Genomic DNA, 12,580 nt, shown 5'->3' with positions numbered 1-12,580 from the left:
GCCACTTAAAATAGAAGTGCCTCTCCCCGTCCATCAGTTTGCTGTACTCTGATGACTCGTGTGTTGCTAAGAAACTGCCATCTGTGGTACCGGTACTGACATGCCAGCATGGTCACTCATGTTGGGCAGGTGTCCAGACTAAGAGAGATGAGAAAGAAAGGCCTGGTGATGTATTGCCCGAAACTCAGCCGCTGGTGCTCTATGGATCACCACGGAACCTTGCCCAACACACCTCCTTTGGACACATCAGTAGGGATTGATTGGCAGAAGAGGGCATTCTAGTTTGTGAAGTAACAACTCATCGATGTGATGGATTGGCACAATTTGGCATAAGAGCTCATTGGCACGATCACTGAATGGACATGCTGGTGGTTTTGAGGGTGACGCAAGACTGGGCAGTGTGTGGTCTCATACTTGACGTTGCCTATGTCGACAGCAAGACTCTGCCTAGAGGTCATGGCAACTAACAACAACAACAAAATAGAACATTGGGGGTAATAAGAACTCAAACAAATCAAAAGTAGATAGTAGGAAACTGGTTGAATGGTGTAGAAAATTAAACCGGCTCCAGGTATCCACCTTGTTCAAAAGAGAAACTTAGTGGAGATGGGATATTTGCCAAAATAGAATTTTATCAGACGCATTGGTATAATTATAGATTCGGTGAAGAACCTTGTTCTTCTGTTGATTAAATTTGGAATGTCCCTGGTGTCCCAAGCCGAGACTGTGGAAAATCACCTGCCACCAATTTGCCTGGTGACGCAAGCACCCAGCCTTGCACTAGACATAGAGGAGACCCGGGAAATCATCCGGAAGCACATGAGAGTCGTGTTCATGTCAGAGGAGACGTCTCCTCTCCTCAGCATCATTTCCTTCCACCCCCGGGGTCTTCCGGTGAGCAGAGCATGTCTGCAGGGAGAATCATTTTGGCTAACTATCGAGATCGGCTTGGTTTTACAGCACTGTTCCCTTACGCACATCTGAGGAGGAAAAGAAAGACTGACACGGTTGTCCTGTTATTTCCCACAGAATCAGTTTTTCATAAGCTGCGCCGATGACAAAGTTGTGTTCAACAAGGTTGGTGATGCCATTGCCCAGAGGATTCTGAAAGCTCACAGGTAATATTTGCGGCTTTCAGCAGGCGTGGCGCTGCTCAAACGGCGTTTGGATGCCTGCTTAAAATCACTAGCCTTTCCCAGCAGACGTGGTTAAATCGTGTTCACCCGTAGCAGGTCAGTGATGCCTTACATCTGGCTCAATTGCTGCGAATGAGTCCAGTTTTGAGGGAATCTGACTTCTTCCAGGACCCAGTCATTTTTTCCCTGGAGTGTCGGATCTGATTTATTTCACTGCAGCTCATGAGCTGCATGCACTTAAAAGAACAGTAAAATATGATTTTAATAGATTATATTTAAACTCACATCACCCTTTGGCTTACTTCTTCGGCTCCCAGAACTGAAGAGTGCTCTTGAAATATCATTCAGATACCGCACACATCACTCACTGACAGCGTGACCTTTAGTGATTTTTATACTATCCGCAGGGCTGTGTAACCATCACCTGATCAATTTTATGATGTTTTAATTGCCCCCAAAGGAACCCTCTACCCATAAAGAGGCTCTCCCAATTCCCTCCCAACCTGCCCAGCCCTCATCAACTAATAAGGTTATCGCTATAGATCTGTCTGTTCAGAATCATCATACAATAGATAGTGTGTTGCATATGACTTCAGTGTGGAGTTTACAGGGCTCATCCTTAGTATAAAATGCTTCCATGCTCCGTGACATTTGGTGGCCAATTAAAAGTCCATTGTCTGAGTATACCATAGGTTTTTGTTTTTATCCAGTCAGTAGTTTTGATAGGCATTGTGCTTATTTCCACTTTGGTGCTATTATCAATGACCTGCTATCAGCAATTCTGAGGGAGTTTTTATGTGAATACATGTTTCCATTTCTCAAGGGGTAGAATTCCTTTTTTCCCATAGTTCAATGGTATTTTAAAAGAATTATATATTCATCCCACAATCAGTTCCAGTGCATCGTCCCTCCTCCAATAGTCTTCATCTGCCCCCCAATTTCGCTCAACCTTCCCGGCCCTCATACCCCACACAGGCCATTACATCACTTATTGGCTCTATGCACCCACCCCCTTCTGCGCTTTGTATAATGGAAAACATACCAAAGACAAAAAAAAAAAAAAAAGGATCATTGGCAATATTAAAATAAGCCAGAGAGAAAACAAGTAAAAATATTTAAACATAGAACAAATCCAGAGTGGGTCTAAGAGGGAGATCAGCTGACCAGGTACCTTACTGTACCATATGTACTTAATTCCACCAAAATCAAGTTCACAACAATCTCTGAGTGTAGGACAATTTATGTCCTTCAACTGTGGTCAGAGAGGAACTGCCAGAAGCTTAATCCATAGAGTTACTCTGCAGATGGAGTTTGGGCTCCCACTGTCCTCCCTGGTGGGGTAGTGGTTACACCTTGAGCTCTGATCCATATGGTCAGCAGTTCAAAACCACCAGCAGCTCTGCAGGAGAAAGACTGGGCTTTCTACTCCTGTAAGCAGTCCCATTCTCATAAACCCACAGGGGTCACTATGAGTCAGCACCAACTCGATGGCAGTGAGTTTGAGGTTTTGATTTATTGTCCTCCATAGCCTTCTAAAAGTGGGGTGTTCACAATTTGAGCTCTGGTACCTTTCCCTCAGTTGGACTTAGAGTTTGTGCTTTGTCATCCTCGGCTCACACAGGCTGGCGTGCTTCTTCCATGTGGATTTAGTTGACCGCACACTTAGATGGCTTCTTGGTTGAAGATACGCCTTTAAGATCCAGGGGTAGAATTCTTAAGTCACGTGATAACTCTGTTTAATAGTTTGAGGAACTGCCAGATGGTTTTAAGTGAGTGTGTGGTTTTATATTTCCATAAGCATTTTATAAAGATTTCATTTTTATGTCCTCACCAGGACATATTATAATCTTTTTTTTCTTCTAGACATCTAGTGAGTATGGGAGGGCATCTTAGTGGTTATCATTTCCATCTCTCTGGTGACAAATGATGTTGGGTGAATATCTTTCCATGTGGCTACTTGTATATCATCTTTAGAATGATGTTACTCTATGTTTTGTACCCATATTTAGTGGGCTGCATATCTTTTTATTTTTGAGTTGTAAGATTTCCTGACATATGTGTTCTGGCTATAAGTCCCATATCAGGCATCTGGTTTGCAAATATTTTTTCCCATTCAATAGGTTTTCACTTTATTGAGAGTGTCCTTCAAAGCACAAATGTGGTTTTTGATGAAATGCAACTTACCTGTTTTTTATCCTTTTGCTTCTTATACTTTTGTTGTCACAGCTAAGAACCATGGCCAGATCCAGTGTCTTGAAGTTTCATGTGTGTGTTTTGTCTTAGGCCTTTGAGCCATCTTGAGTTATGTTTTTAATATGGGAGGCTTCAGAACTTCATTGGAAATGGAATGAATAGATCATGGAATTTTTCCATGAGCTTCCTGGAGGACTCGTGTGTGGTGTGAGGTACGAGTCTCAGGTCATACTCCCGCAAATGGATGTCCAATCGTCTCAGCCCATTCACTGACAAGAGTGTTGTTTCTCCAGTCACTCTCTTGGAATCTAGTTCTGCTTCTTTTTGTGGCTAATTTCAGATATGCATAAAACCAGCAAAATAATTTTTTAATTGTTTCATCTCATTGAGGACATCGAGTGTTTTATTAAGTATATAACTCATTTGGGAATAACACATTTTTATCTTTCATTGTCATGTGACTCTTCCACATGTTTCACTTAATGTGGAGATTCATAAATTTAAAACTGTCAACCCTTTATATGATACATAGTTTATATTTTGTTGAATCTTCACAACTCCTCTTAAGAGGAGGACATGTAGATATTGTTACTGTTACTTTTATTAATCATTTTATTGGGGGCTTTTACATATAATGATCCACAATTCAATTGTATCAAGCGTGGTTGTACCTATGTTGTCATCATCATTTCCAAAACATTTCTACTTGAGCCCATGGTATCAGCTCCTCTTTTTCCCCTCCCTCCCCCTCTACTGTTGCTATTATTGCAGTTGCTGCTGCCATCCTCACCGTCAGGGTTAAAAGCTGAAATGCAAGAAGGGATGTAGGACTTGTCCATGCCACTAACAATCATAGGCAGGAGTGGCTTGAGACCACATCTTGGAACTTAGATGTTCTAATGGCCAACCCTTATACCCCCCATATAATTCGAGTCTTTTGGTAGGTAGACTTGAAGACCATCTTGGTATTGTTCCAAGCTAAGTCAAGTGCCTTGGTCCTTGGCACCCTCTCTCCCCATGGATGCTGGCTGACTCTGGGAAGCAGGCTGGCCTGCGATGATGCAGGCCCCTGGGGCCATGGAGGGCAATTCCTGGAGAAGGCCTCTGTGGTGAGTGAGCAGCCACTGCCCTGCAGTCTGGGTGGCAGAGGAAATGCCTCTCTTGAATCCAGGGTGGGTGTGTGTGGGCAGCTTGTAACAACAACGGGCACGTCCTGCAGGGTGTGCAGTTGATCCCATCCTTGATTACGCATCATAACCATCTCAAGACAAAAATGCAGACAACTGAACTCTACTCAGGCTTACAGAATCAGAATCCCCTTGGAATTGGGCCCAGGGACCTGTATTTTATAATGTTCCCCAGGTGCCTCCAGGAGGCATCCAAGATGGGTTTGCACTCACCTAGAACCGTGGAAATGGCCAGGACAAAATGAATGGTGCATTTATATTTACACGGCCTTGATTATCCTTTGCCTTCTCATGTAAGGTTTTAAGAAGGTCACCATAGGATCTGTTTTAGATTACTTAAACACAGTCTTGTTAATCGTCTCACACACACACACACACACACACACACACACACACACACACCCTTGCACACACGTAGATTTCTCACAGACAGTGCCCCATCTCACAGTGATCCTGTGGGACCGAATAGAACTACTCCTTTGCACTTCTGAGCCTGTAAATCTTTCCGGGAGCAGAAAACTTCCTCTTCTCCCCTGAGAAAGTTTGAACTGCCGACCTTGTGCTTAGCAGCCCAACCTGGAACCCACACCACCAACATGGCTTCTAGAGTGTTGCCAGGGGTCAGCATTGTGAGTTGGGCTTCTGAGTTTTGCCAGTGCCTAATTGTATGGGCAATTAATTTATGTCTCCCTGACAAAAACTATCATTGTCCTTTTTCCACCTCTTGCCTTTCATTGATACACGTGTGTCTGCTTTATCTGAAAAGTGCATTTAGTGAACGACAAAAATACTTTTCTTTTTTCTTCCTGAAATTGAAATAAGCCGCAGAAATGCATGAGGTTGCCAGCAGAGTTGCTTGGGCTGAGCGGTGAATCAGGACTCTTAGAACTGTGATTAGATAGTAAGCAGAATGGGCCAAAACTCAGCTTCCCTCCATCCTAGTTATTAGTTGCCTCTAATATGTTGGCTTCTCGATTTGTTTTTCAGTGGGAAGTCTGAACACATATTTTTCTTCAGCAGACGATTTATCTTCAAAATCTTGGCAACACCTCACATCATACGGTCATAAGGGTTTAGCTCTGGCTGGAAGCAAGCGTAAACTGGTTTCTGATTGTGTGCTTCCCAGTGCTCCTATGAGCTGCTCCTATGAGGACAGGGGGCGGGTGGCGAGGTGGCCTGGGGAGGTCACACCTGCTGCAGCGTGTGAGCCACGCCGTGGGGGTTCACGTTAAAGACTGGCAAGTTTGTACTGGCTCTGTGGAAAACAGGATCGGGGCACACAGAAAGTCACACTGACTCGTTCAAGTCAGATCTCTCAATACTCTCACTTTTTTTCCAATCCCATTTCAAAATGGTGTGCACATCTCAACACCAGCCTTTTGATGGCTACATACACGTGTCCTAGGGACACGTTTGACATTTCCCCTTTCCTGTGTCTCCACATGGATGTTCGTGTCTTGTGTTGAGGACCACAGTAACATGTGTCCCCATAGAAGAATTTCAAGTCTATTAACTCGTGTTCTTTAGAATGGTGAAACGCTGGCTCTCTGGCTGATTCTGACCCATAGCCGCCCTGCAGGACAGAGTAGAATTGCTCTATAGGGCTTCTGAGACTTTTCTGAAATATTTTTTCAGTGTTTCTGCAGTCTTTACAGAAGCATGCAACCTCATCTCTCTCCTCAAGGGAAGCTGATGGCTTTGAACCACTGACCTTGTGATTCAAAGCCAAGTGCTTAACACTGTGCTAATGCCGGGATTTTTAAAAAAATGCCTCTACACTGAGGCCCTTCGACTTCATCAAAGACCACGGTGCTCCTAGCATGATGCCAGCAGTCGGCACCACCTCCCCAAACTTCCCCTCTCTCCTTTCATAGACTTCCCTGCCCTCTCTCCCTCCACGGCTCAGAACCTTCCTTCCAAACCTTGTGCCTAGCAACAAGGCTGCTGGACAAAGAGAACACAACACAAAGCAAAGGGAGGCCAGTGAGAGCCAGCATCTGGCCAGGCCTGACCAAGGAACCCGGGCCCTCCTCCAGGTCCTCTCTCCCTGGGGCATCTGAGTCTTTGGATCGCCAACTCCCTCCACTGGGCTAAGCCATGGCTTTCCTGCCAACGCTGGACTCCAGCCCCATACCAGTTCCCCCCAGTGATTTGTCTGTTCCCTCTACTTCCTCTCTATTCTGTCTCAACAGCCATCATTCCTTACAGAAACAGTTGTTGTTCTTTTGAAGCCTCCATGTCCTGAGGCATGACCTAGACCTTTGGACGCTGGGTCCTTCATCCCACGCTGACCTGAGGACAGACGGGAGTGACTCTAGAAGACCAAGTGTCTGCTTGAATAAGCAAAACTGTCTCAGAGATGAGACCGGCTCCCAGCCCACTCAAAACCTCTCTGACAGCTCACATTTGGCTGGGGATCAGAGGGCAATACCACAGTCTCATCTAAAATGAACCAAATACACCAAAAAATGGAATCGGACCAGCTGATCTAGATAGAAAACATTTAAGAAACACTATGATGTAAATGCGTGGTCACTTAGCCTGTGGCAACTTGAAATGTCTCACTTGCTTCCTCGGTTTCTGAAAGAATGGAGCAAGGAGCGAGTGTGGTCACCAGAAGGTGACTTCTGCAGTGTGGTCACCAGAAGGTTGACTTCCACAAGGAAGATGGGCGATTGGTCGAGTGCCTCTGTGTTGTAAGACTAAATGGCATTGAGAAATGCATCCATATGCTTTATTGAAATAAAGCATTCTTCTGAAAGGTACTTGAACCCCTGCTGCTTCCCATCACTCTGGCACCGCACCTGGTAGCATTCCAGTTTGCCCATGAATAAGGGCAATCGTAGACTGACAGGGCACCAAGTACCTAGAAGTCTCGGATCTGCCCAGCTCTATCATCTATAGGTGTGTGACCTTTAAACACATCATTGAAAACACACACACACACACACACACACAGATAATATTTGCTCTAGCACTCTTTCTGTCACTCTGACATTGAGTAGATTCCCACTCAAAGTACCCTCTAGGACTGGGTAGCACTTCCGCTATGGGTTTCTGAGACTGTAACTGTCTAAGGGAGTGGGGAGAAAGGCCCATCCTTCTCCCCCCAGAGCTCTGTAGTTGCTGCAAAATAGCTGCTACATTATCCAGATGCTGGAAGAGACAGCTGGTGGTTTTGAACTGCTGACGTGGCAGCTAACAGCCCCACCTGTCACTGCTACAACCACCACTCCAACTCTCTGCCCTACCTAGCTCAAATGATTCTATGCGGAAGCAACTGGAACATGACAAAGCCCTAATTCATGTAAGCAATGATGGCATTTCTAGGAAATCCTCCTCCCATAAATGTGGAGGTAGTGGTGGTATTTGATGCTGTCTGGTCAATTTTGACTCATAGTAACCAGCCAACCTCAAGTGACAAAGGATAACTGTCTCGTGGGGCTGCCTCGGCTCTAATCTTTATGACCGCAGAAAAACTTGTGTGGCCAAACAATGAATAGTTATATCACTCACGCTCCTTGGAAATAAAGTCGCACTCACTGCCATCAAGTCGATGCCGACTCATAGCGACCCTCTTAGCACAAGGTAGAGCTGACCCTGTGGGTGTCCAAGACTGTAACTCTTGACAGGAGTAGAAAGTCCTGTCTTCCTCCAGGAAAGCAACTTGGTTTTGAACTGCTGACTTTGAAATTAATAGCTTAAATCTAAACAATATACCACTCTCCAGGGATCCTGGAAAGAAGGTAGCTTGCTGTAAATTTAGACAAGAAAAAAGAACTAGAGACATCAATTGTACTGCTTCAATGTGGATCTCTAGGTTAGAAACAAATGTTTTCATTAACAAGATTTCTAAATATGTCTTACTTTAAATGATCTGATGGCTACTGCCGCCAGAAGAAAAGCTTGCTTTGTTTTCTCTGCACTGGTACTTGTTCATCATGTGGCTGATCCTGACACATTGTTAAAACATCTCCTGTCTAGGGCTCTCCAGTTCGAAATTCTGCCAGAAACCTACAGGCTGCTCCACCTAGCTATCCATTTTCAGTTCCCCCACAAGCTATTTAGACTGACCTGACAATGCTCTCCCAAGCAAATCTGTCTTGGAAGAAGTGCAGCCAGATGCTTCTTGGAGGCAAGGGTGGCGAGACATTAGCTCATGTACTTTGGCCATGTTATCGGGAGGGACCGGGCCCTGGAGAAGACTATGATGCTTGGTGAAGCAGCAGGGTAGCGAAAAAGCAGAAGACCTTCTACAGGATGGATGGACCCAGAGGCTGCACTGACGGGCTCAAACGTAAGAACCATGGTGAAGATGTAGGGTCACTCTGTTTGAACCAGCTCAGGGGCACCCAACAACAACCCCCAAAATGAAACAAAAAAATCAATTAAAAATATCTTGAACTGTAAATGGAAGGTGGCTTTTTTATTTGGTCTTAATTTTAGGTACTTTTTACTTCCTCATTCTTTGAACGTGTAAGGCTATTGGCAAACAATGACCATCGACTGAATAGTGTTCATGAGTAGTTTTTAAGTATTTTTCGTGGATTAGATGCATAGCATGTGTTATTTCACTCAATCCTTGTACCAACCTTATGAAATGGGGGTGCAATTATGCTGAAGGAAGCTATATGAGGATGGGCACTTTCCTGGGCCCGTCACATCCTGGAGGTGCCAGTAGGATTCACATTTGGTTTCTAGGATTTGAGCATGTGTGATTTTCCACTAGCCATCAAGTTTCCCTCATTTGAAGAGAAGAGCAGATTTTCTGAAGTTAAGCATCCCCAAACCAATGAGTTTATTTTTTTAAAATAACAGCTGGATACACAAGGTATTCTGAGACATAAAGAAAAAATTATATCCTATAATTACTATAACCCATAATTTTTATGCCAGGTTTAAATGGTATACTAGGTGTGTTACAGAAGCACTGCTTTTTAAAAGAAAAATTTAAGCCTCAGTTAGGATTTTTTGAAAAACACACACATACAGTTTAGCTAAATGCATATGCCAATTGCTAGTTTACACACACACACACTCTCTCTCTCTCTCTCTCTGCTTGTGGGATAAACTCCACGCCCTATAAAATCACCAGAGAAGAGGTTACCCAGGGGCATGGATGACTGCAGATTGTGGCAGGAATCCTTGTGATTTAGATAGATTTGCTGTTGACCCATTCCCAAAATTCCATACTTGGCAATCTCAGCAGATAGAGTGATCGAGAGATTAGCACAGGGCCGGGGCCAGAGTCATTTTGAGAGTGAGCATGTGCCTGGCAGAGAGAGGAAGGGAGAGAGATTCTGAGAGAGAAAGGGAGAGAGAGAAGAGAGAAGGAAAATGAAATGACGGGTGGAATGGGAATACTTGAATGCAGAGTTTTGTATAACTCTATATTGATCCATAATTCAAAAACAGTTGCAACAACATATACAGGGACCTGTGAGAAATTCAGAAGAGGATGTGGACTGACGAATATCCTTGCTGACATCAGATGGATCTTAACTGAAAGCAGAGACTATCAGAAAGATGTGCACTTGTGTTTTACCGACCATGCAGAAGTATTTGACTGTGTGGACCAAATAAACTATGGATCATGGTGCAAAGAATGGGAAGTCCACAGAATTTCATTGTAATCATGGGGGAATTTTTTATGGATCAAGAGGCTGTTATTCAAATGAATAAGGGATAACTGAGCTGTTTAAAATCAGGAAAGGTATGTTTCGGGATTGTATTCTTTCACCCTATTTATTCCATCTGTATGGTGAGACTACCGCTTGAGAAGCTGGACTACATGAAGAATGGGGTATCAGAACCAGGACTGGAGGAAGGGTTTTAACATCCTCGGATGTACAGATGCATAGCCTTGCTGTTGAATGTGAGGAGAACTTGAAACTATTGTTGAAAACGAAAAACTGCAGCCTGCTGTTTAGATGGCAACTCGGTGCAAAGAAAACCAAACCCCTCACTACTGGCCCCACAGACAACACCAGGAGGAATGAGACCAGACTGGAGTTGTCGAGGATTCTGTCTTGCTTGATCCACAATCAGTGCGCACAGGGCAGCTGTGAATAACTCTAAACTAACCGTGTTCTGCTGGGTTTTACACTCACTGACAGCTTCATTTTCAGGCTTGTAAACTTTATTTTCACCGACATGTAAGCATGTTCTTTTATAAATTACAAGGTTCCCGAGTGGGAATTGAGGCCTTAAGTTGTTTTGTTTTTTTCCTTTAAATTTTTTTACCTGACAAAAATGGCATCAATTAAAGGACCCTGGTGTAGTGGTTTAGCACACTTGTTTGCTCGGTAGAGGAAAGAAGGTTAAGTGTGGTATATTTTACTCTAAGCCATGTTTCTACGTTGAACATGGTCTTCAAGTGTTATTTGTACTATAGTTTGCCTTTGTTCTGATCACATATTCAGTTGGTTTTTTGTAGTTCCTGATTTCAGAAAAGTTAAAACCAACATGTTTCTTAAAGAAAACAGAACAGAAAAGAAGCAACATCAGCAATCTAAGAAATCAAATGGTGTCTTGCATTGGGCAAATCTGCTACACAAGACCTCCTTAGAGCTGTCAAGGTGTTGCCTGGATGGGTAAGGTGCACCAAGAGGAAGCCATGGTCTTGTGAATCCCTCAGCTGCATTTCCAAGCTGGACAATGACAAGAGAAGACCGCAGACGAATCAATGCGCTTGAATTGTGGTATTGGCGAAGAACACCAGATATACCACAGACAGACTGCCGGAAGAAGAAACAAAGCAGCACAATCAGAATTCTCCACAGAGTCGAGAATGCTAGTTCTTTGTCTCACGTGCTTTGGACATGTTAGCAGGAGAGACCAGTCCCTGGAAAAGGACAGCCTGCTTGGTGAACTCACGGGTCAGCGAACACGAGGAAGACCCTCAGGAAGGTGGATTGACACCGTGGCTGCAACAGTCAGCTCAAACACAGCAACCGTGAGGATGGCGCAGGACCAGGCAGTGTTGGGCCCTGCTGTCCATGGGGTCTCCGTGAGTTGGAACCGATTCAATGGCACCTGACAACCACACGATGAGCCCTGTCAGAAGTTATTAAGCCAGAGGAAGAGCTAACTCAGACATACGGGCCTAACCAGCAATATTCTTAAATTAAAACAGTCCATTCTCAAATATTAACCAACGGGGGGGGGGGGAGTGCATGTGTGGTGTGTGTGCATGCGCCTGCCTACCGGTACACAGCATATGTCATAATCTGTAAACTCACACATGTACTAAGTCAGTGCTAAAGGGGGTTAGCATTTCTCATGGACTGGCATTATCTTAGCTACTGTCCTCATTTACAAATTAGAAAACTGAAGCACAGGAAAAAAAGTTTACTATGTTGAAAAGATTCACCAGCCCAACACAAAATCCAAAGAGTGATGTCCCGAACCACCAAAAAGACCCTATTCCATCCTATAGACCCTCTTCCATCCTATAGACCCTCTTCCATCCTATAGACCCTCTTCCATCCTATAGATCCTCTTCCATCCTATAGATCCTCTTCCATCCTATAGACCCTCTCCCATCCTATAGACCCTATTCCATCCTATAGATCCTCTTCCATCACAGCTCAAACCATGTGCTATGAAGTTCTGTCTGCAAGCTCACCAACCAGTTCTCATTTCTGAAAATGTTCACGTCTGCAAAACGCCCACGAGGAGAGGCTTGATGCCAGCCCTGGCGGTTCACAGCAATGAAATATCTAGAGATCTCAAAGTCTCGGGGAAGATGCGTTTTGTTGATGGAGGAGCATGTTGCGTTTCCTTGAGGTTAGTCGTCTTTTAGATCCTGAGACTTTGATTTGAATGGACCCCTCTTCTCATAACTGGGACTCCCACACAATCCCCCCCCCCCATGCTGCGGCTTGACTGAGAGACGAAGGGGGAGGGGCTTTCCGGGAAAGGAGAACAAGAACCGTGGGCTCTATGGCACACCTGGGTAGCGCTGGGCGACTCTGGTGTGGGGGGTACATGCAGCATGAGAGCAACCACTCACCCTCAGCCATCAAGTCCATTCTGCCTTTGTGGCAACCTGTAAGAGCAGAA

At 44.5% G+C, this 12,580-nt stretch overlaps 1 protein-coding gene across 3 annotated transcripts in view; it reads left to right on the top strand.

The window, feature by feature from the left end:
* Nucleotides 1-12,580, top strand: part of PLD1 (phospholipase D1) — a 227,444-nt gene that overhangs the window by 172,565 nt on the left and 42,299 nt on the right. For all 3 annotated transcript variants that reach the window (XM_075547028.1, XM_075547027.1, XM_075547029.1), the window contains exon 20: nt 1,030-1,118. In XM_075547028.1, the coding sequence (XP_075403143.1) occupies nt 1,030-1,118 (89 nt within the window). The remainder of the gene's footprint in view (nt 1-1,029; nt 1,119-12,580) is intronic.

The sequence above is a fragment of the Tenrec ecaudatus genome, chromosome 4 (assembly GCF_050624435.1).
Source record: "Tenrec ecaudatus isolate mTenEca1 chromosome 4, mTenEca1.hap1, whole genome shotgun sequence".
Classification (NCBI taxonomy): Eukaryota; Metazoa; Chordata; class Mammalia; order Afrosoricida; family Tenrecidae; genus Tenrec; species Tenrec ecaudatus.
The sequence above is the reverse complement of the archived record's forward strand: the minus strand, read 5'-3'. Positions and strand labels throughout refer to the sequence as shown.